Below are 25,813 nucleotides of genomic sequence, written 5' to 3'. Positions count from 1 at the left end.
TCTTCCGCAAATAGTACTTTAAGGAGATTCGCGCAAAGTTCTTAAAAATATTATACCAGCTGAAAAATAATATAAACTAATTTTGGATTTCTTAACATAGCAGTTTCAAAAATATCTTCATTCTTGATTGTTTAATGGCCGTGTTCGTGCTAAAATAGTAGAAAAATATGTACTAATTTATGTAAAATTTGGGGTGTTGTTCGGTCACTTCCGGGTTGAAATGCACAAAAATTGACAGATTGACAGCATGAAGATGGTGTCTGTTACTTTGATTTTGAATTAACTATTGTAACAACAAAGGCTGGAAAACAAGGTTGCGTACAGTAAAATGTTTACTTATTAAAGTGACACACTCTCAATTGTTGTCATCATTTTCAAAAACAATTTGTTGTCTTTTTGAAGCTTTTCTACATTCTTTCATACGTCAAAAATCCATACTCTCTTAAAGTGCCATTAAGAGCATTACATAAAAATGTCAACTATACAAAATTCACCACCATTATAGTCAACATATACTTCATTTTGTGAAGATATAGCAATTTCACTTGTGCAAGATGCACGGACCCTAGCCCAACAAATACACCCATAAACACTTTCAATATGATCTACGTAAATAACCGAGGTATATCGAGTGAAAAAATACGAGTTGCTTCCCTTATCTTCGAGTAAAATCAATATCGCCTATGCTAAAACAATACAAAATAGCTGTTTTTAAACCGCTAGTTTGTTGTGATTACATGTCCGATTTTAAAATGTATTACACCAATAGAAAGCTTTGGATCTTAGCTTCGTCACAGTATAAAATTCAACACATCTTTGGACTTCAAAAGTATTTTAATTAACTGTTAAACCTACCATATGGCAGACCATTTTACATACGATTTATACAGTGAGATACGCAATCTGTTATCTTTACTCGAAATTCTACTGATATGAATAGCCTGTCGTCTGCTAGTTCTGAAAGTGTTTATCGGTGTATTGTGCGCTTTAGGGCTTTTTTTATATATACGATGGTCGCCCTTCGCAAAGACAGACATCTATGAAATATCAGATTACAGGGTTCTCGGGGACGCTTATTTCGGCGTCCCGGTACGCATGTTTATTACAGCTGGACGCAAATATTTCAGAGTAAGGATTCCACGTACGCTTAATTTAGCCTGGGGACGCATAAACATTGCCGATTGTTTACAACCACTAATACACAAATTCGTCAGCGCGTGTCAGTCTATAGGTAGGCGGTCCTATGCACATCGACCCGTGAAGCTATTAACCAATCAGCGATAACGCTTTCGATCATTATCACGCAATAGAGATCAGACTAATGTATGTACACGCGCTGTAGGTGTAATTAACAGATATAACACGAGATAAATTTGATCAACAGTTAATTGGAAATTAGCAAATTTTACCGACAAAACGATAAAAATATTGACTATTTACGCCGCAAGTTTAAAGACTGTTTTCTCAAATTACAAATGAGTGTAATTTTGAATTATTGTCGAATATTTTCGGCATTTTCTAGGCAAAATTTTGCTTTCGTTTCATGCCTGCAAAAACGTTTTATAAGAGTATTAAGAATTTGAGATATTGTGCCGAAATTCCAGGGCAACAAACCAAAATACACATACGCTTTTCTTTGATATTTAGATTTTATTAGAAAATTGATCCCGAACATCGGCAATTTCACTTCGCCAGAAACCCTAAAATTTCGCAAAAATTCTCAGTTTCCAAGCCAAACATGTGAATGAATTGTTCCTTTATTATTCAATCAACATTAAATCTTTAAATATCGATCTTCAATTTGCCCCCTTTTGAAGATATTTGCTAAAATAATTATCGATCGGATGAATCTCTTACACACTGTGTGAAGCTGTACACGATTTTCCTATTCATTCCGCTAAACGCTTCCTATATACATTTACGTTTTTTTTACAAATGTAAACTTTTTGTCTTTAGAGTGGACTTATTTTACCAGAATAAAATTTGATTTGGTATGAAAGTGAAAAATAAAAAACGAGTTCCATGTGTTGATGCATTATAATGAAATAATTTCAAAATAAATATTAACAACAAAACAATAAATTTACTATGTAGTTCAGAGTTTGTTGTGAATAACTATAAACTTTGAAAGTCTCTTGAAGATTCAAAATATCAGCAATGCTATTGTGAGCATTTAATAACTAATCTGTAAACATATTAATTGCGACGCGCTTTTGGACTCCAACTTTTTCAGGGTTGGGAGTCCATGGACTCCATGTTTTAAAGTCCTAGTGAGAACCCTGGATTATAAAATCAGTCTGTCTTGCCGTCGAAAAATTGAGACTACACGGACCCCAGCTTGAATATCAGGCCTTGAAGAATTTTTATAATGTCACTCGCTCTTTATTTTGATCCAATAAATTCCTTGCTCTTCACAAAATATACTTTTCGTGCATTTTGAGGGACAAAAATAATTAAATCAAAAATACATGACTCAAATCTACTATTTATCGGTCTATATCGGTATAACTGGCTTAATTCAATTACTTGTTGTTTATAATACTTTTTATACTTTTAATATATACTCTTTTTATGTAGGCTGTATGTCAAGGTTCAGAACTGTTCTCTATTTAGGGGAGATGATGTGTAAGCGGCCGGATAGCTCAGTTGGTAGAGCCGCGATACGGTATTTTGAGGGTCCCGGGTTCGAGTCCCGGTCAGGCTGCACATTTTTCTCACCCTGTGACATGTATACTTTTTTCATTCATTTTCTAATGCACTAGGCTACGGAATGAGTCTTTTGGCTAAGTATAAAAGTTAAAACTTTACCGAACGCATTTACATGTATAAAAGTTTTAAAACATTGTCAAATGCTGCTGTCATTACAGAAGAAGAAGGAGGTGTTAATCGAGTCATCATTTGTGTTCGGTAAAGTTTTATAATTCGCAATGAGATCAATTTCCGGGTTTTGTTTGAACGGTATTACGGTTGAAAGGCTTCTGCAGCTTGATTTTTTACCAAATAACTTCATTTATAATATGAAATTAGGCAAAGCCTATGAACGGGGAAGTCGTTAAAAATTCCTTTCATTCTTTCCGTTTTAAAGGTGTCATTCGGTTTTACATGCACTGCTTCCGTTTTCACTCGGAACACTCGACGATTATCATTTATCCGAAAAGTTGAGATTTGTTCCGTTATCGGAATACCCGCCTATTATCAAAGAGTTACATTGTAAATGGCGGCGCCCGACTGGAATTGACACTGAAAATTTCATTGATAGGTATAGAATTCTATATATTTTTGAATTGGTTTTTATTTGATTTTCTTTTAAATATACACGTGTAGTCAATAGCCGGGCAAGCCAAAGCCCGGACCCGCTTCGCGGGCCGGGTCTTTGACTTCCCCGTATAAATGTTTAGAGAAATATCTTTTGGATTGGGAAAATCGTCCTCGCCTAGCCGGCCGAGTTTGATCTACTTTTTTTCGCCCGAACCGAACTTTCACTCACAAATGTGATCTGGCAAGTGGATTTGTCAAGGCCTGAATATGGTTTTGATCTTTGAAGTATGGTCTCCTTACCATCTACTCCTTACACCAAAATTCAAATAGATCAAATTGAAAATGTCCAAAGGAGAGTAGCTTGATTGTGGTCAGACCTCTAGTGTCACGGACATGCTTCACTTCCTTAAGCTTTAAAAACTAGAACTAAGACATTTAGATGCAAGGTTATAAATCTCTTTTCTAAAAGATTCACCATGGTATGGCTGCTATCCCCATTGAAGAATGTGACACACCATGAACAACACCAGTGTTATAGGTTTTTCACGAAAAGCTTCAGCCTTATAAATTCTCCTCCTTTCCCAGGATTGAACACCATTGGTACCACCTACCCCTGCAGGGAAGTCTGGGCTTGCCTAACAAAGTTGCCTCTTTAAATAAAGTCTTTATTATAATTATTTAATTATTAATATTGGCTCACCTGTTACAAAGTGACAGGTTGAGCTTTTGTGATCGCTTTTCGTCTGGTGTCCGTCTGGACGTCCGTCCGTAAACTTTTACTTAAAATGACATCTCCTCATAAACCACTAAGCCAATTTCATCCAAACTTCACAGGAATGTTCCTTTGGTGGTCACCTTTAAAAATTGTTCAAAGAAATTAATTCCATGCAAAACTCTGGTTGCCATGGCAACCGAAAGAAAAAACTTTAAATATCTTCTATTAAAAAATCCAAAGAGCTAGAGCTTAGATATTTGGCATGAAACATCTTCTAGTGAGTGTCTACCAACAGGGCCCAAACACCATTTTTGGGGAAGGGGCCTCAGCCTTTTTCTTGGGGAAAATATGGGTGATTTTGGCATACTTAAGGAAAAGGGGTCTCAAATTTAACAAAAACTTTTAAAAGTTCTTCCAACTAGAAAAGCAAAAAGCACTGGGAAATTACTAATAAGGCAGTAAAAGACCTGAATTCAACACCATCATTTAATTTTGTTCTAAATTCTATGGGAAATTTAAAGACTGGGGAATTTTAAGGACCAAACTGGGGAAAAAAAGAGGCTAGATTGTTTGGGGAAGCAGCCTATATTTGGCCTCTACAAAGAAGGGTTTTTTGGCCCTGACCAAGTTTGTTCAAATAAAAGCCATGGGGTCAAAATTGGCCCCGCCCCAGGGGGTCATTGATTTTCCCTATATGCATATAGTAAAAGCTTAAAAAATCTTCTTTTAAAGAACCCAAAGAGCTAGAGCTTAGATATTTAGCATGAAACATCTTCTAATGAGTGTCTACCAAGTTGTTCAAATAAAAGCCCTGTGGTCAAAATTGGCCCCGCCCCAGGGGGTCATTGATTTTTCCCTATATGCATATAGTAAAAACTTTTTTTTCCATTATATGTGTGTAGTAAAAACTTAACAACTTAACATCATAAAACATCTTCTAATGGGTGTCTTCCAAGTTTGTTCAAATAAAAGCCCTGGGGTTTAAACTGGCCCCGCTCCGGGGGCCTATATACAGGTTAGCGATCTCACAGTCATCATGGCCCTCTTGTTATTATTGTTATTATTACCCCAGAGCATTTCTACAGTGCAGCCATAGCTGGCATTGAACATTTCTCACCCTAATTTTAAAGCTCCCTGATTTTAATATTTTTTAATATTCTTTATGCTCTTTTAAATATATATTTTTTTAACTTTCTTGCAATTTTGATTCTAAGACAACTCTATGTCCCTGCAAGGGGTTTGACATTATTGGAAGATAGATGTGTTGTAGGTCAGAATCTCAGATTAACATTTTATAAAAAAAGTTAAAAATTGGAAAATGTAAACATAGTGGTATTTTGACTTTCCAGCAAAATATTTAAATATAATACATTCTTGCATGTCATTCCGTGTGCCTTTTATGAATAAATTTCAATCATAGGATGATGTATGTGATGTTTCCGTTATGAATGAAGACTTTGTAAATTAATATGCTACTATAATAAAAGGTGCTACATGAAACTTCCAGAATATGATTAATATTTGATATGAAAGAAAAAGAATCAAACACATGTTGGAATATTTAGCTCTCTGGTAACTGTTTAGCAGAAACTTGGCAGAGCCTCGTTACCACCTTAAACAGCTATCATCAAACTAGATATTACGGTCTATACTGGTAGTGGGTGTAAGATTAAGAATTTTATACTCCGTAACAGTGCTTATTATTGGCAAAATGTAACAGAAGCAAAATAATGTTTAGGTTAAGTTGGCCTATAACTTGAGGCTATGGTATAAGTAACTTACAGGACTACAAAAATAAAAAGCTTTTGAGAAATAAAAGTAAAAGAAAAAGAATTTCTGGTCATTTGGGGCCTTAAATTTGCTCAATATAGTTCAACTTGTACAACATGTTTTATTTTATCTTTATTTTACTTTATTTTATCTTTTAATTGTCCTCAACAGCAAAAGTTAGATATTGTTCCAGTAAAAAGCATTCTTTCTTTGCTGAGATATTGTTATCATGTTAAAATTTTAAATTTCAATTTCAGACCTTCAAGTATTGGTGAATAAGCACAAGTGAAGTCCCTAAAAAAGACAGAATGCCGTTTTTCAAAAAGTTCTTAGGAAGTTCAGATGATGTAACTGGTAAAGGGAGGGGAGCTGTAACTCCACCAGGACTTCAAACAATGGGAGCAAATTTACAGCGCAAGTTTGCTAAAGGGGTACAGTATAACAGTAAGTATCAGATTTTGTTGTTGTATTGTAATTATAATAGTAATAATAATAATAAAAGTTTATTCTTGTAACATATAGGACTCAGACCCAAAATACTACATGATACAACAAAAATGAAAATGCAACAAAAATACAATGACTGAGGTGATCATAAGTTTGCATTGTTGTGTTGATTGTTCTTTTTGCAAAAAAAGATATCAGCTTTTTATAGGAATGAACCTAAAGATGTTTAAACATTGCAATTTTGGTACTTAAAGATAAAAGATAGCTATACTGTAAAGTAAAGTCTGTAATATACTTATTACCTTAATAGGCTAGCTATGTATAGTGATTTAGGTAACAGATAATGTTCTAATCATATTTATGCAGTCTACTATATTAATCATTAATCAATCATCAGAGATATCTAGTTAGTTACATTTATTTATTGGAAAGAATTAGCATAATTGTCTTTTTTTTGGAATTGAAACATTCTTATAATCATAGATGATGGAATATAATGTTTATTCAAACTTTGACCAACATTTCCTTCTCAATCAACATATTCAAATTGTTTAAAGTGATTTCCTGTAGAAAATCATTAAAATGTGTTTTTAAAAATGCCATCTAAAGTATATGATAAAGTGACTTCAAAGAATCTGCTACCCAAATATCTTTTGCAGTGGACTATTTTGGAGCTTACATAATATCACTCATTAAAGCCCAATTCAATCAAGCTAAAATTGGTTTACAAACAAATAACATGTGGTATACAAGTAAAAGAACACTACAATACAATGAAAATTATCTGTTAAAATAAATCAGTTTTTTATTAAATTTTGAAGGAGACTAAAGATAATTTTATAGCTGTCATGTACTGGTAACACATACATAGTTTAATTAATTACTGTTACAGTGAAAGTGGTAATTAGGGGAGACAGAAATGTAGGAAAGACTTGTTTGTTTCACAGACTACAGGGTCAAAAATTTACAGAGGAGTATATACCTACAGATGAAATACAGGTGATTATTTTCTATTACAGGGTTAAAAAAGTTTGCAACCCACAGTCAAAATTTAATAAAGCATTTGCCTGTTGAAATTGTAAGACTTTTAATTTTAACACAGAGTATATTGAATGAATGGGATACTGAATTTATTGAACAAGTTCAAAAAAATTATATTATGAGAGCCTCTGGCTAGCGTAATTAACTAATATTATTTTATTCAACAAGTTCTTAAATATAGTACTGAATCTACACTCATTCAATATCCCCTGTTTATATATAAATATAGAATATAATATTTTATTTATCACATATCCTTCATGTGAGGAAGCTATCCAGCCAGCTTACGGGACGTCAGTGGTTTCTAATTATTAAGATATGTCCCTTTCTTTTCAAATATTTAATAAAAAAATTGACTTGTGAAGGGGATTTTTTTCTCGGACATTGATGAAAAATTATTATACTATTTGAAAAGGGAATGAGGTTAATAAGGCACCAATTAAATATTTATATGGTTTATTTGCATTGTTCCCTTTGTATATATCTTCAGGTTGCTAGCATACAGTGGAACTACAAAGCAACAGATGATGTTGTGAAGGTAGAGGTGTGGGATGTTGTTGATAAAGGAAGGAAGAAGAAGAAAAAAGAAGGGTTAAAATTAGCAACAGACGAGGTTTTGAAAATTTTTCTTGTTTTTGTTTTATTCACAAAATATTTTACTATGTATATAAGATATAGTAATGTGCTATGCAAATGACCTTTACAAGATGATGTGAATATTTAAATGAAGCAAGAATATTTGAAGAACGTCAATATTTATCCACATGTGGCCATGATTAGTCACTCTAAGCATTTCACACTGTTTGTATGATACACTATATTTCCTAATGATCCAAGTGTTCTATAATGACTCTAACAGGGATGAATTTACAGCACCCGACAATACATGTATATTTGTAATTGAAATTCCATGTATCAATTTTTTAGCTTCAACCATTACAAGTTGCACAGCTTGCATTCATTTAACAATCATCATCTTTTTCTTTAATTTTTTACATGTCAAAATTGTTTTCATTACTGAAAATATTTCCATGATCATACTTTCAGGATGAGCAGAATGATGCAGAGCCGTGTCTGGATGCTGATTTTGTAGATGTATATAAGGGAACAAATGGGGCTGTCCTCATGTATGATATAACAAAACAATGGTAAGGGAACAATAATTGGCACTTGTTTAGTTTTCCTTATTGATTTATCACTAGATATGTGCATTGTGTTATAATTTACACGAGTAGTCTGATAGATAAATCTTGTAAATGAATGACTAGATATTTAAACATGGGTTTATATTTCCTGGTCACGGCACCAATATCGGTAAGTGTAATATACTATAGAAAACAATGCTCAACACGTAGTGTCTGGTTGATACATTTGTTCAAAACTACTAAAGTTTCATACTACAAAACATAGAAAGTGATGTTCTCTAACATCATGCATACTTTGGCATCATTTAAGGGCACATGCATATGAGCGTATTCCCAACAAAAACTTAATTTATAGACCATTTTATCAACATGCATTATGCTGTATATAGTTAATTAACGAGAAGCTTGTTCATGCTCGAAAGTTGCTTTAAGAGATTGAGTTTGTCAATATTACCTAATATCTTGTAAACTCCTTAATTTTAATAAAATTTAGAAGAAAAAAAAATGATTGTTTTACTTAGGTACTCCATCATTTGTAGAGTAAGAATTCAGCTTTGTTTTGATTGTCAAGTTTATAAATACAGATGATAAATTTTATATAACCCGACATATCTCCAATATGACTTATTATATTTTTAAGGCAGTAAGAGACTTGCTCAGTAAATTTTACATTACAGGACATATGATTATGTTGAGAAAGAGATGGAGAGAATTCCTCCCAGTATTCCAGTGTTGATACTTGGTAACCATAGAGATATGGGACATCATAGAACAGTCCTGGAGGATAAAGCTAGATACTTTGTTGAAAGTCTGAATAGGTAACTTGAATATTTTATTGTCATTATCTATCAGTTTTTCCCCATGCTAATGAATTTTTTAGGCTGGATGTGTCAAATGGTTACTGTATTTTTGTGAAAGATTCATTTCAATTCAGATAAGACATTTATGTAGGTAACAAAAAATCACAGGAATAGTGTGAAATAAAATATTTTTGTAAGAAATTTATTTTGTAGATGCTGGTAGTCATAGTGAACGGCCAGTAAAAAGTAATTTCTGTCAATGCATCTAGAAAAATCACTTAGTTTATATATCTATTACTTAAGGTACATGTACTTAACAGGACTTTTGTTATTGAATTCTTTGAATTTAAAAATAGGCAGTTTCAAATTTAAAGTTGTACATTATTAATGTCATTAACCTCTTGAGATGTTGTACAGTAAGGACTCCACTAAGTCTTTTGTCATGACAGGACTGGAAATACTTTTTTGAGATTTGTATATCATTTGCTGTAGGCCTGGATCAATAAGTTGTTTGCAAAATTTCAGATCATTTGCTCATTCCGTTTTTGCAGAATAATCATTTTAATTTTGCAAAATGCCTTTTAAAAAATCAAAGCATTTTAAACTATTAACTCAATTGTAGCAAAGAGTCACACTAACTGAAGTTTCTGTATTTAGGTATAATCTTTTGCATATTAATTTCTTTTTTCATTTTAAATGCTCCAGTTGATCTATGTAATAAGTAAAATTTTTTATATATTTTATCTCTCGGACCTCTTTGGAGCTCCTTTTATAGTTACTGTAATGAATTTGTTATCTTTGATTTATTGAGTTATCTTATTAATATCAACATTTCAATAATTACAGACCAAAGGGATCTGGCCAGATACGCTATGCTGAGGCTTCAATGAGAAATGGATTTGGTCTCAAATATATTCATAAATTCTTTAATCTGCCATTTCTTCAACTTCAAGTAAGTTTACTTTCTTTTCATAGTACAATAACAATTGTTTGATTAGATGCATACTGGATATGTTTATTTATTCTTGCATATATTTTTGTAGAATACATGTAAATGTATGTTAAGTAGTTTTTCCATGAAAGGGTATTGGGATACAGTCAAACCCAATAGGGCCATCTAAGGGAGAGACTGAACATGTCCTTTATAGACATGTGGTCTTTATTTGGAGGTTTATTTTATTTTTATAATCAATGAAGGGTTATCTCAGAGTGGCTTTTTAGCACATACACAAGGTGATTATTATTCAGAGGTGGTCTTAAATACAGGTTTGCCTGTATTAACTATTTTATATTGTACATCTAAAACTATGATGGGAAAGTGGTTATTATAACTTCCCCTTTCAAATTATGTTTATTAAGAGGCCTTTCATATGACAAAATAAGCTATACAGAAATTCTACTGCCTCAAATTAAATACCCTGGGATTTCAGTCCAACATTTAAGTTGGAGGTTGCTATATGCCTTACTAACACTTTAAGGTAAAATAAATAACAGAGGTTTTACTTTATGAAACAATGCAATCCAGGCAGAGTGGTTAACCTTCCTGACTTGTAATCACTTGTTCAAAATCCTTTAACATTTATCCCAGTGTTGACAACTGAATATGCCCATGGAACCAGTAGATAGTCTGGTACATTCAGGTGCCCTCTGATAATGGTCTGCACTGTTTTTTTAGACAGTCAGTAAATATTTTGAATTTTGTCATAAAAGCGATTAATAGTTTTGTCCACATTGAAAAATGGACATGTCAATTTAAGATATTGAGGATGATGAAGGTTATTCAAATACAACCATACTGTTAGTGTTAATGTGAATTCTATATAGCAGAGGACATGTATGTTGATATAACTGTTTGCAGAGAGAAACATTGTTAAAACAGTTAGAGATAAACTCCGAAGATATACGATGTACGGAAGAAGAGCTGGATATACACGAGGAATCTGAGGAACAGAATTATGACGTGTATGTTTGTAGGATAATAAAGCTTTTGAAAGTTTTGAAAATGTTTTAAAATTTGAAATATTAAATCATATAAGTTTTTAATAAATTTTTAATTAATAATTTTAACCATCGTCAGATACCCATGGCTGAACCATTAACATTTATCAGCCTTGGGATTTTTCACAGATATCCAGTTGATAAGAGCTGTGTCAAAAACAGCTTTTTATTTAGTTGCCTCAAGATTTATTGAGGCGATTTTTCATTTAAACCAATCAAAACGCTCGTTCTAAACAGCGTTCGGTAAAATGTTAATTCTAGAAAAAAAATTACTATTTTGCTATCTGCTTGTGGAATAATTTAGTTTGGGAATAGTTTTGCCTTTCATTTTGGCAACACACGTGAAACAGGTTTACATCGTTGGCGCTGCTATTTTGTTTCTGATAGTTGCTTACCATTGCTGTCAAAGAATATAAATTTTGCTAAACACGATTTCATTGATAGATAATTTAAGCACCTCTTGCTGAATATTGCTGAATATCGAGGAAATTTGATTCATTTTACACACAGTTGATTACATGTTGTGGTACATATTAATAAACCATGGGTATCTGACGATCTTAACTTCAAAAAATGTTAGTTGTGATATTCTCACCAAAATAAAAGAGCCTTTAAAGAGTTTTCAATGTCATAGAATTAATGTATGGAATATACATACAGAAAAAGTATTGAAATATATTTGTATACATTACAGGTTTATTGATCAGCTGGCAAAGAAGAGGCGTGATCAGCAAGACTCTAAGGGTGTTCAGGGGATGATGACTGCCCCACCACCACATTCACTACCAGTTAAACCTAGTACCTTGTCTAATGGTGAGTTGACATTACGTTCCGAGTTCTTTTATTACAATGAATGTAAAGTTTCTTATTGGCTTGTCCCTGACAGGGTTGGAACCTATGTTGTCAGCAATCCTTAGACTAATAGTCTGACACCTTTACCTCTCGGCCATGCCGCCACTTATTGTCCTTATATTTTATCATGTTGTTAATTTCTCAGCCTTTATAAAAAAATTTACAGAAAAAACAATTTAATTAATTCCTGAAAATGATATTTTCCCCACTATCTTCTTCTATAGTTTCATCATTTTGCAGTACATTTTAAGTTTTTATCAACTTTTTCTAGAATTGATACAAAATGTATTTACATTTGAAAATAAAGTTCATAAATTAGTTAGTTTTATCCTGGATACAGAAAAATTTGACCTACTGTTAACATATGCTTGTATTAAAAAATATTCTTTGGCTATACAATAGTGATTTGAAGTAACAAAAGTAAACCCTGTTGTAAAATTCTTATTTCATGTTTATCAATGCTTTATTTATTTGGCACAGTTCCACGCTCAGTATCAGCTCCTGCCATTCAGAAGTCAGCTGTCACTCCAGATGCCAATCACAGTGTAACCACTCCTACTTCTTCATTGGCCACACCTTCTCCTGTGTCAAATACACCAATCACAGAAGTTCCAGAACCTGAGCCTCAATCTCAAGAACAGAATAAGCCAACACAACAAAAAGAAACTGTCAAACCTGCGGAGCAGAAGTCAGGATTTTTCTCTAGGTTGTTTGGTAAACAAAACACACAAGCACAAGGGCCGTCTGCTGAAGTAAAACCAGAGGCTGTTGAAGAGCCAACTACACCTGTGAAGAGTGTTGAAGATTTTGTCCCAGATACTGGAGAGCTTGATGATAGTTTCCTTGACGATACCAAAGAGGTGAAGGACGTTTCTAGGGGCAGTAGTAAAGAGCAAAATAGTGATAGGTTAGTATCGCTTTTAACTTAATTTACAAATGTTTTTTCCAAGTTTGTGTCCAAATTTAAGAAGCATTTAACCTGTGACACATTACAGATAATCAAGTAAATTAACATTGTTAAGGAGACTATCAGCTTATTTGCAGGTATATATAACAGACAACAGCTTTGTTCCTTTATATTCTTAAGATTGTTTTTGACATTTAATTATTCAACGGTTTGTTGCCGTTAGCTGTCTGGTAAACTATTAATGAACTTTTATATTTAATTGCATTAGATTAAAGTCATTTATTGCATTCAAATTAAACGTTGTTGCACTGAAATCAATGTTAATTTCCACATTGCAATTCTTTTTATAAAAGCCAGTTTTGAGCAAAGTTTAAACAGAAAACAAAAGTTGACCTCAAGGTGCATCAATATTTTGGTGATACGCGTTGAAGGTCATTAGAAAAATGTTAGGTAACTGAATACAAACTCAAAATAATTACCAAATACTCAAAATTTGATTTTTATTATGCCCCCGCCATGTAATGGCCGGGGCATATAGTGTTACCCTGTTCCGTCATTCCGTCCTTCCGTCCTTCCATCCTTCCGTCCTTCCGTCCTTCCATCCTTCCGTCCTTCCGTCATTCTGTCATTCCGTCATCATCAGTTTCCGTTCATTATCTTAAGAACGGTTGCACACATTCAACTCAAATTTGACATATGGATATGTCATGAGAAAATACAGGTCAAGTTCGAATTTGGTCATGGTTCGATGATTTTTGGCAGAGTTATGCCCCTTTTACTTTGAAAATAATATGAAATTTCAGTTTCCGTTCATTATCTCCCCAACGGTACAACACATTCAACTCAAACTTGACATATGGATATGTCATGAGAAAATACAGGTCAAGTTCGAATTTGGTCATGGTTCGATGATTTTTGGCAGAGTTATGCCCCTTTTACTTTGAAAATAATATGAAATTTTCAGTTTCCGTTCATTATCTCCCCAAAGGTACAACACATTCAACTCAAACTTGACATATGGATATGTCATGAGAAAATACAGGTCAAGTTCGAATTTGGTTGTGGTTCGATGATTTTTGGCAGAGTTATGCCCCTTTTACTTTGAAAATAATATGAAATTTTCAGTTTCCGTTCATTATCTCCCCAAAGGTACAACACATTCAACTTAAACTTTACATATGGATGTGTCAAAGGAATGTGCAGGTCAAGTTCAAATTTGGTCATGGTTCAATGATTTTTGGCAGAGTTATGCCCCTTTCACTTTGAAAGTAATATGAAATTTTCAGTTTCCGTTTATTATCTCCCCAATGGTACAACACATTCAACTCAAATTTGACATATGGATATGTTTTTGTAATGCCCAGGCCAAGTTCGAGTTTGGTCATGATTCAATGATTTTTGGCAGAGTAATGCCCCTTTCACTTTGAAAATAATATGAAATTTACAGTTTCTGTTCATTATCTACCCAACAGTGTTACATATTCAACTTAAATTTGACATATGGATATGTCAAAGGAATGGGCAGGTCAAGTTAGAATTTGGTCATGGTTTGATGATTTATGTCCCTTTCACTTTGAAAATAATATAGATACATCTTAGGAATAAGCAGTTTAAGTTTGAATATGGTTGTAGTTCAATGATTTAAGACAAACTTATCTTTCCTGAATGTTGGAAAAATTTTGAACTTTCACTTTCAGCACTCTTACTTTTAGCCATTATTTTGGCTACAAATATGCAATATGCTATTTTTAAAAGGTTTAGACTGAATAATTTCAGTGCCTTGAACATTGTATGAAAATGGTTTGTGTTAACATTGAAAAGTTTTAAGGGCTTTGAACTTAAAATGAAAAAAATAATTAAAGCACCATCTGAAATTTTGGCTGCATGCGGGGGCATCCGTGGCATGATGACACATTTCTAGTTATTTTTTTTATTTTATGTAATTCTAGTGAGGATGAAGATGGTGGTAATCCAATGGTAGCTGGTTTCCAGGATGAACTTGATTCTGAGGATGAAATAGAAGCAAGTAAATCCTCCCAACAGGGAACCAGTCGGCCTAAAATTACACAAGACATAGATTTATCAAGTGACGATGAAGACACTACGCATTCCAATACACAAACTGTGAAATATGATGAAGATTATCTGTCGTCTGATGACAATAAGAAAACTGTAAAAGCTGCTTACAACAATGCAAAAACTAAAAAAAGTGTTAGTGATGAAAATAGTGCCAAAAAAAATAGTTCCGATATGCATGACTTGGAAAAAAAACCGAAATCAAACTCTGTGTCATCCGGAAGTGATAAAGAAGCGGTTGTGAAATCTGGGTCACATCTAGGAATTGATTCTATAAATAGCACAAAGACACATAGTAGAACAGGATCTTTGTCATCTAATGCTACAAGTGACACAGAAAAAAATATATCTAATAATATCAGCAATAGTTTAAATAAACAGACAGGTAATTCTCATTCTAGGAAAATCTCGTCTGATTCAAGTAGATCCGATCATGTGACAAATTCCACCAATCATAAGACAGAAGAGAAATCGTCCAATCAAGATTCTGATTCCGAGTCCGATGACCAAATAACCGTGCTTCAGGATGCGGACATTAATCCCGAAGATTTTGGTGGTGCCGATGTGTTTAATGATTGGCTGAACAAACAAGAGGTAAAAACTTTTTTCCTATAGGCCAAGTTAATTCTCTCTCATTCTTGAATTAGAACATTTGGGAATTAAAGGTAATACGGTAGTCTAAATTCTCTCAATGAATAATTAAGGTGTCCTGAATAAAAATGATACAAAATGAATTCTTCTGTATAATATTTTTTCATGTTTGGTATTCTAAGTATTGACTGGGAACTTTAGCTCTGAGCTCATCATTAATATTTATACATAAGAGTCATTGGCTGATTTATCTTCAGCCATGTTGACATGCTGTTAAGTCTTTGCCAGACAATAAAAAAAATGGGGATGTACATTACATTTTGCAAGGTTGCAGTGCTGGAAATAGTCTTAAAAATAAGTGATCAATATAAGAAAAATATGAAAGAAATTGAAAATATCGTGGTGTGAGGGTTTTAGACCACAATATGCACCAGTTGCTATTGTACTGTGACAGAATGATATATTGTTGCATGTCTAATAATTAAATATAAATGTAGAGGTATTTTCCTTCTTTTTCATTTTCTAGTATATCAAATGACACATTTGAAAAATTACTTATTATAAGGGCTTTAGATTTATTCATCTCATTTTTTAACTTTGAACAATTACAATAATGACAGTGATTAAACCCAAGTAGTAATTATTGAATTTATTTATGGTTATTTCAGACAGTTAAGAAAGAAAAACCTTCCATAGTAGCAGATGCTGGGGACAGTCAAGAGAAAAAGAAAACAAAAAGTATTGTTATACTCTTTATCTTTGTACTCAGCTGTGATAAAGCAGCCTGCAGTTTTTATTTTTGTTGGAAAAAAAGTTCTGTGTTGTTACAAACTAAGTATTTCTGTAATTTTATCTTGGAAAAGTGAATCATATCACTGTTAATATCAAAGCTTCCAGAGAGCTATTAATAAAGTGACAGCGATGTTTCTTAATATAGAAGATCTGGGAAATAAATAGTCCACTTTTCTTATTTACATCTATTGAGCAGGCTGGTAGATTAGATGTATCAAGAAATTTTATTTTCCACCTTAATTCTCTCGATTTGACGATTATGTTAAAAGATTTATCTAAACCTATTACATTATTAACATATGTTTAAAAAGTTAACATATTTAATCTTAAGAAAAACTGAAGACTGCTTTAATCTTAGTCACAGTAAAATATGGAAAAAGATGAAATTAATTTCATTAACTTTTTGTTAACAGGCTTCACCCTGTATATCTTAGGCTTTGTTAAATACTAATTTTGATTGAAAATCATTTTGTTAAGAATCCATATTATGCAAAATAAGTTATAATTGTATATTACTTTAATGACAGAAGTCTGTATATCAGGAAGGTGTTGTGTAAATACCACCATTGTTATTTTCATGAAATCTTTCATTTAATTTAGCTGTCAGGCTAACTGGCAGAAAATTAAACCATATTCTACCCAGGCACCAGCTTGAACCTCTGCCATAAGACCTATACTATGTTTGTGTGACATAAAATCCCACCAGCTTGAGCCTTAGATAAAACATTCTATGTGGGTGCCTGTTTGTGATTGAAATAATGCATGGATGGGACACCTGAAGTCTTCAACAACCAGTAATGCTTGAAAGGTGCCATATAACCTTTACAGCGATGGTGTGACATAAAACCCAATGAAAAAAATAAAGTAAAACATACATTGATATGTGAGGACCTTCTATACCAAGTGAAAGTTAATTGAAAGTCATCACAACCTAACCTTAGTGCAGTAACCTGTTAACTCCTATTGAATTATATAAGGGGTTTACCTGTTAATGCACTAAGGTGATGAATTACATGTACGTGGTAATAAAGTGAGGATTATGGGGTCATTTGCCTGAATTCAGTTAAAAAAAGGTGGAGTTTTCTTTTACTTTTAACAAATAATAATTTAACCATTTTTTTACCGTAGAAATATCAAATCATATGTCATGTTTTTTGTGCTAAGGGGAAGTAACCGCTGCCAGATTAAACCTCAGCTGCTCTTAGTGTTTTCGGCCAAAACACGTGTTTTCAGATTTCTGGATGACAAGTATATACGAATTTTCCGACACAAATGATGTTTTTGTCTCATTCTTATTTTACATGTGGCCTATTCACAACACTTGCGTGACTTCAACTCATTCAATAATGTAAAATTATTTAATTATATATTCTAGGTTGTCCTGTGAAAACACCACCGTTTTCTGGGCATCGAGAAAACACATGTGTTTTCACTGAAACGTATACAAAACATAGGCATTTTATATGAAAACGTCAGTGTTTTTGTGTGAAACACTGGTAAAACATGTGTAGTGTTCCCAAAATTTACAGTGTAGTAAGAAAAGAATATTTTCGGTATTTCAGAAAAGAGTCAGAAACATATTGAAAGTAGTGATGGTGGAGTAGAGAAAGAGACAAAGAAGAAGAAAAAGAAGAAAAGAGACAAGGTAAAAATACAAGAAATCTATAAGTGCAAATTACTCTATTTCTGTCATACTTATCATGAAAAGTCTGTTCCAAAATCACTAAATCCATGTTTTTTTTTTTCTTAAAAAAAAAAGAGTATGGCAGTCTTTTTTTAGCTCACCTGTCACAAAGTGACAGGGTGAGTTTTTGAGATCGCTTTTCGTCCGGCGTCCGTCCGTCCATCGTCCGTCCGTCCGTCCGTAAACTTTTGCTTTAAATGACATCTCCTCATAAACCACTGAGCCAATTTCATCCAAACTTCACAGGAATGTTCCTTTGGTGGTCACCTTTAAAAATTGTTCAAAGAATTTAATTCCATGCAGAACTCTGGTTGCCATGGCAATCAAAAGAAAAAACTTTAAATATCTTCTTTTAAAAAACCATAAGAGCTAGAGCTTAGATATTTGGCATGAAACATCTTCTAGAGAGTGTCTACCAAGTTTGTTCAAATAAAAGCCCTGGGGTCAAAATTGGCCCCGCCCCTGGGGGTCATTGATTTTCCCTATATGCATATAGTAAAAACTTAAAAAATCTTCTTTTAAAGAACCGTAAGAGCTAGAGCTTAGATATTTGGCATGAAACATTTTCTAGTGAATGTCTACCAAGTTTGTTCAAATAAAAGCCCTGGGGTCAAAATTGGCCCCGACCCAGGGGGTCATTGATTTTCCCTATATGCATATAGTAAAAACTTAAAAAATCTTCTTTTAAAGAACCCAAAGAGCTAGAGCTAAGATATTAAGCATGAAACATCTTCTAGTGAGTGTCTACCAAGTTTGTTCAAATTAAAGCCCTGGGGTCAAAATTGGCCCCGCCCCGGGGGTCATTGATTTTCCCTATATGCATATGGTAAAAACTTAAAAAATCTTCTTTTAAAGAACCATAAGAGCTTGAGCTAAGATATTTAGCATGAAACATGTTCTAATGGGTGTCTACCAAGTATGTTCAAATAAAAGCCCTGGGGTCAAAATTGACCCCGCCCCAAGGGGTCATAGATTTTCCCTATATGCATATAGTAAAAACTTAAAAAAATCTCTTTTAAAGAACCCAAAGAGCTAGAGCTAAGATATTAAGCATGAAACATCTTCTAGTGAGTGTCTACCAAGTTTGTTCAAATTAAAGCCCTTGGGTCAAAATTGGCCCCGCCCCGGGGGTCATTGATTTTCCCTATATGCATATGGTAAAAACTTAAAAAATCTTCTTTTAAAGAACCATAAGAGCTAGAGCTAAGATATTAAGCATGAAACATGTTCTAATGGGTGTCTACCAAGTATGTTCAAATAAAAGCCCTGGGGTCAAAATTGACCCCGCCCCAGGGGGTCATAGATTTTCCCTATATGCATATAGTAAAAACTTAAAAAATCTTCTTTTAAAGAACCGTAAGAGCTAGAGCTAAGATATTTAGCATGAAACTTCTTCTAGTGAGTGTCTACCAAGTTTGTTCAAATAAAAGCCCTGGGGTCAAAATTGGCCCCGCCCCGGGGGTCATTGATTTTCCCTATATGCATATAGTAAAAACTTAAAAAAATCTTCTTTTAAAGAACCCAAAGAGCTAGAGCTAAGATATTTGGAATGAAACATCTTCTAGTGAGTGTCTACCAAGTTTGTTCAAATTAAAGCCCTGGGGTCAAAATTGGCCCCGCCTCGGGGGGGTCATTGATTTTCCCTATATGCATATAGTAAAAACTTAAAAAAATCTTCTTTTAAAGAACCATAAGAGTTAGAGCTTAGATATTTGGCATGAAACGTCTTCTAGTGAATGTCTACCAAGTTTGTTCAAATAAAAGCCCTGGGGTCAAAATTGACCCCACCCCATGGGGTCATAGATTTTCCCTATATGCATATAGTAAAAACTTAAAAAATCTTCTTTTAAAGAACCCAAAGAGCTAGAGCTAAGATATTTAGCATGAAACATTTTCTAATGAGTGTCTACCTAGTTTGTTCAAATAAAAGCCCTGGGGTCAAAATTGGCCCCGCCCCAAAAACTTTAAAAATCTTCTTTTAAAGAACTCAAAGAGCTAGAGCTAAGATATTTAGCATGAAACATGTTCTAATGGGTGTCTACCAAGTATGTTCAAATAAAAGCCCTGGGGTCAAAACTGGCCCTGCCCGGGGGGGTCATTGATTTTCCTTATATGTGTATAGCAAAAACTTAAAAATCTTCTTTGAAAAAACCCAAATAGCTAGAGTTTAGATATTAAACATGAAACATCTTTAAGTAAATATCTACAAAGTTTGTTCAAATAAAAGCACGGGGGTCAAAACTGGCCCTGCCCCAGGGGTGTCATTGTTTTTAACTATATGTGTATAGTAAAAACTTTAAAAATCTTCTTTTAAAAAACCCAATGAGCTAGAACTTAGATGTTTAGCAGGAAACATCTTCTTATTCAAATAAACAAATAAAAGCCCTTGGGTAAAAATTGGCCTGGGGGTGGGGGGGGGGCTATATACAGGTGAGCTACCTCAGGGCCATCATGGCCCTCTTGTTATTTTTTTTATTTTTTCTAAGCCATATATTTAATTGTTCAGTGTGTCCTACATATAAATTGATTATAGTTTTATTATGTATATGTAAACATATACAATTTGAGTCAAGTTTAGTTGAATAAGTAAAGTATTTCAAAAGATTGGCTTTTATAATGTTGATTGACCAATATTTGATAATGTTTATGGTACCATATGAAAATAACTTGAATTATAAAAAAGACTGCCCCACTCTTTTTAAGAATTGAATGTTATCAATTCATTCTAAGTTATATATATAGAGATTTCCGCCTTTCATGTGATTAGTGACAGCAAAATATATGATTGAACACAATAATGGCAAAATGTTATTTTTACATGTTCATTTGGATAGACATAATGTCACTTTCAAGAAGTCTTTGCTTATATGTACATGCGGGTAGTTTATGTCAACCCCACGCCTATAAAGGTATTGGCACAAACCACTTTAATCATTGAAAAAAAAAAGAATATATTTCTTTGCCATGACAAAAGTTTATTTTGACTTTTTAGGATGAAGAAAGGCCTGAGAAAAAGACCAAGAAAAAGGAACGGTCAAAAAGTGAGAAAGAAAGTATCAAAGATTCCGATGCTCAGAAAAAGGACAAGAAAAAGAAGAAGAAAACACTAGAGGAGGAGGGTGAAGGGATGGATGATGATTTAGAGAAATTCTTGGCCGATGACAAGTCAGGAGAGACGTACGAGGCGTTCTAATGGACATTACAAGTAGATACAAAGGAATATTTTGTTTACAGTATTGTATTAAAAATACAGCGCCATGTCATTTAATATGCAGGAAGCTTGAATGTTTGGGGGGTGCAAGGATACGGGTATATTGCATTACAGTCAAGGTCAAGGTTATAATGAAATAGAATACAGTTTTATCAATTTTGATTTAACATCTGCGATAAACTGATGTGACATTTAACTGTGTATAAGAAGCATCAAGTCTGAGGGGGTATCATTGCTGACTGGGTTATGTTCAATGACTCTTTAATCACTTGCCTGTCACAACTGTGTTTGAGTTTGGCTTTGGACTTAAGAATCTTTCTTGTGAGGAAGCAATCTAGCTAGCTTACAACTGGTTGGTGGTTCTACACTGGTGTCAAAATTATTACAAAGTAATTATGCCTCAAGTATTCCTGCACTAGTAAAGCTGTAGAGCCACTGTATGACTGAAACAGTGTCTGAAAAACACCAAAAGAAAAGCCAAAATTCAATTTGATTTTGAAGTGGTCTGTACAATATTTTTTGTATTAATATAATGTTTTCATTATTAATAAATATAGATGATGAGTAAGACATATTTATTATATGATATGGAATGTATTGCAAAGCTTTAATGAAAACTGATCTTTTTTTAGTACAATATTATAAGGTCAGTGTAGAATATTGATTTTTCAAGCAAACACAGTGGTCCGATATAGCTTTACCAATGGTAAATCTTAATAAGTTTATATTATGACCTAATCTCCATCATTCACAGAATACAATGTTCAGCAATCCGTTACATTCCTGTAAAGTAAAGTTACTCTTTGAGTTAAAATAGGGTGTCTGTAGCCAATTGGTAATGGTTGCTGACTTAAAATCACTGACCCCTCAATGGTAAAGGTTTGAATCCCAACAAGCTTGAAACTGAAATACGCAGGTGGTCAACTGACCTCTTCCTCCACCACCAGTAAAGCTGGAATGTCACCATATGACCTTTATATTATGGGTGTGACTTATAATAAAAATAAATATAAAGATGATCAAAGATATGAATGGACTTAATTGTATTGTAAGGAATTAGATTCCACTCTGGTATGTAAGCCTTGCTGTGTTGAAATATATTGGTATTGGTACACTTATATATATATGATGCACCTCTTAATTCCATTTAAAATCATTGAGAGAAAAATACATTATCATTCCATTCCAAAAGTTTTTATGATATTAAGGAAATTTTCATATACATCATAACATGTATGTCTTATTTTAGTGTTCAATTAAGGATTTTACATACAATAGTGAATAATTTCAAAGGCATTTTAAAATGGGTAATTAATTGATGAAGTTTTATTATTTCAAGTGTTGTGAATAATAATGAATAATATATATTAAATTTAATAAAATGTTATCCTCCAATTTAAAATACTGAGAAAAATCAATTTCAATTTAAAATTTTTTTAATAACTTGTTAGCTCGACTTTTCTATGAAAAGGGGAGCTATCCTACTCGCCCCGGCGTCGGCGTCACACCTTGGTTAAGTTTTTCGTACCACCCCACTTTATTTCAGAAGTATTACAAGTATGGCTTTGAAACTTACCATACTTGTTCACCATCATAACCTCCATCTACAGACAAGAGTACATAACTCTGTCAAGGTTTTTGACAGAATTATGGCCCTTTTTTGACTTAGAAAGTGTATTGAGCTTGGTTAAGTTTTTTGTACCACCTCACTTTATTTCAAAACCATTGGAGGTATTGCTTTGAAACTGACCATACTTGTTTACCATCACGACCTTCATCAACAGACAAGAGGACATAACTCTGTCAAGGTTTTTGACAGAATTATGCCCCTTTTTGACTTAGAAAATACATTGAATATGGGTAAAATCCACTTATTGCCTTAACCCTTTGAGATATTGCTTTGAAACTTTTAATGCTATTTCACATCATTACCCCCATCTGTACGCAAGAGAAGGTAACTCTGTCAAGGATTTGTTTTAAAAATTAAGGCCTTTTATCGACTTAGAATCTTGGTTAAGTTTTTAGTACCAGTCCACTTTTTGACTGAACTGTTTGAGATATTAATTTGAAAGTTGGAATACTTGTTTACAATCATGATTCCCAAACATGTCCAGGAGAAGGTAATTCTGTCAAAGATTTTATTTGAATTATGGCCCTTAACTGTCAATGTTTTGTATTATAGGCAAGCACTAAAAAACTTAAAAAATCTAAAAAAATTCATTCCTATCCACTTGTTCACTTTACCATAAATTATGTCATATAAACATTGCTGTAATATTCAAGGGTATCAAACAACTAGTTTTTTTTTCTTTCTTACCAGCCCTCTTTTGACTTAAACATTTCAAACTTTGCTGCAGTGTTCAAGGGTATCACACAATTCAGTAAAATAATTCTTCACTAAATATCTTAATGCTCATGGCCATTGTTCACTTTAAAAATACAGAGATTCTTGTATTGCCTTTTACTGCAAAAACTTTTTTTATTGGCAAGCAATAAAAAAGTCGAGCGCGCTGTCTTACGGACAGCTCTTGTTTTTTTTTTTATAATGTTTTTTTTGTTTTTTTTTGATAATTTTTTGATATTCACATTTTATGACTGTATTCATTTTTGAATAAAAGATCTTGATTCGATTCGTATATTAACAATATTTACATTTTGTTCTTTTTTATTTCATTTTTTTTTGTGAACATATTGTGTAAAAGAATGACTTTTTGTGCCTTTTGAATTGTTTTATTTGATTTATTTTTTAGCTCACCTGTCACAAAGTGACAGGGTGAGCTTTTGTGATCGCTTTTCGTCCGGCGTCCGTCCGTCGTCCGTCCGTCCGTCGTCCGTCCGTAAACTTTTGCTTTAAATGACATCTCCTCATAAACCACTGAGCCAATTTCATCCAAACTTCACAGGAATGTTCCTTTGGTGGTCACCTTTAAAAATTGTTCAAAGAATTTAATTCCATGCAGAACTCTGGTTGCCATGGCAACCGAAAGAAAAATCTTTAAATATCTTCTTTTAAACAACCCTAAGAGCTAGAGCTTAGATATTTGGCATGAAACATCTTCTAGTGAGTGTCTACCAAGTTTGTTCAAATAAAAGCCCTTGGGTCAAAATTGGCCCCGCCCCGGGGGGTCATTGATTTTCCCTATATGCATATAGTAAAAACATAAAAAATCTTCTTTTAAAGAACCATAAGAGCTAGAGCTAAGATATTTGGCATGAAACATCTTCTAGTGAGTGTCTACCAAGTTTGTTCAAATAAAAGCCCTTGGGTCAAAATTGGCCCCGCCCCGGGGTTCATTGATTTTCCCTTTATGCATATAGTAAAAACTTAAAAAATCTTCTTTTAAAGAACCATAAGAGCTAGAGCTTAGATATTAAGCATGAAACATCTTCTAGTGAATGTCTACCAAGTTTGTTCAAATAAAAGCCCTGGGGTCAAAATTGGCCCCGCCCCAGGGGGTCATTGATTTTCCCTATATGCATATAGTAAAAACTTAAAAAATCTTCTTTTAAAGAACCCAAAGAGCTAGAGCTAAGATATTTAGCATGAAACATCTTCTAATGAGTGTCTACCAAGTTTGTTCAAATAAAAGCCCTGGGGTCAAAATTGGCCCCGCCCCAGGGGGTCATTGATTTTCCCTATATGCATATAGTAAAAACTTAAAAATTCTTCTTTTAAAGAACTCAAAGAGCTAGAGCTAAGATATTTAGCATGAAACATGTTCTAATGGGTGTCTACCAAATATGTTCAAATAAAAGCCCTGGGGTCAAAACTGGCCCCGCCCGGGGGGGGGGGGGTCATTGATTTTCCTTATATGTGTATAGCAAAAACTTAAAAATCTTCTTTGAAAAAACCCAAATAGCTAGAGTTTAGATATTAAGCATGAAACATCTTTAAGTAAATATCTACAAAGTTTGTTCAAATAAAAGCCCGGGGGTCAAAACTGGCCCTGCCCCAGGGGTGTCATTGTTTTTAACTATATGTGTATAGTAAAAACTTTAAAAATCTTCTTTTAAAAAACCCAATGAGCTAGAACTTAGATGTTTAGCATGAAACATCTTCTTATGGGTGTCTACCAAGTCTGTTCAAATAAACAAATAAAAGCCCTTGGGTAAAAATTGGCCTGGGGGTGGGGGGGTGCCTATATACAGGTGAGCGACCTCAGGGCCATCATGGCCCTCTTGTTTAATTTCGTAATGGAAAAACTGAATGTTTAAAGTCATAAACAAGTATAATTTTCATTTGTATTGTTTACCTTTCATTTGTATTCATACCTTTACATACTGGGTGAAAACTGATAAATCTTGGCCACCAGTATAGAGCCAGGTCAACCTATATCTGATTTAACCGTTAAGTCATTCTTGCCTACTTTGTAGAAAATAAGTGTATATTTGATGGAAAATTATTTATATTAAGACTAGTCATGAGTAATCTTTTAAGTGTAAATTTGTATTATCTTCCAAATTAATTTATTGATGGCAAAGTGGCCGAGTGGTTAACATGTTGGGTTAGTAAACTAAAGATTGCT

The 25,813-nt window shown here is 33.4% G+C and overlaps 1 protein-coding gene across 2 annotated transcripts; it reads left to right on the top strand.

Moving 5' to 3' along the window:
• The first annotated feature begins 22 nt into the window (after positions 1 to 22).
• On the top strand, positions 23 to 24,459 carry LOC132755641 (rab-like protein 6). 2 transcript variants are annotated; one of them, XM_060746535.1, is made up of 14 exons: positions 23 to 313; positions 6,001 to 6,187; positions 7,083 to 7,189; positions 7,722 to 7,844; positions 8,279 to 8,379; positions 9,054 to 9,194; positions 10,023 to 10,128; positions 11,035 to 11,138; positions 11,869 to 11,987; positions 12,507 to 12,933; positions 14,883 to 15,603; positions 16,269 to 16,338; positions 17,955 to 18,037; positions 21,069 to 24,459. In XM_060746535.1, exons 2-14 carry the CDS (start codon positions 6,052 to 6,054, stop codon positions 21,267 to 21,269), a joined length of 2,439 nt encoding a protein of 812 aa, XP_060602518.1. In that variant the 5' UTR covers positions 23 to 313; positions 6,001 to 6,051; the 3' UTR covers positions 21,270 to 24,459. The 2 variants fall into 2 exon arrangements, with proteins under 2 accessions (XP_060602518.1, XP_060602526.1); XM_060746543.1 differs by having other exon boundaries at positions 23 to 323.
• Positions 24,460 to 25,813: the final 1,354 nt, after the last annotated feature.

Source organism: Ruditapes philippinarum, unplaced genomic scaffold (genome assembly GCF_026571515.1).
Source record: "Ruditapes philippinarum isolate M1 unplaced genomic scaffold, ASM2657151v2 ctg546_1_1_1_1, whole genome shotgun sequence".
Taxonomy (NCBI): Eukaryota; Metazoa; Mollusca; class Bivalvia; order Venerida; family Veneridae; genus Ruditapes; species Ruditapes philippinarum.
The sequence above is the reverse complement of the archived record's forward strand: the minus strand, read 5'-3'. Positions and strand labels throughout refer to the sequence as shown.

Coding starts and splice junctions, on each gene's coding strand:
- LOC132755641 (XM_060746535.1), top strand. CDS start 6,052: ATGCCGTTTTTCAAAAAGTTCTTAGGAAGTTCAGATGATGTAACTGGT. Junction 6,188..7,082: donor TAAAGGGGTACAGTATAACA/GTAAGTATCAGA, acceptor TTACTGTTACAG/TGAAAGTGGTAATTAGGGGA. Junction 12,934..14,882: donor AAAGAGCAAAATAGTGATAG/GTTAGTATCGCT, acceptor ATGTAATTCTAG/TGAGGATGAAGATGGTGGTA.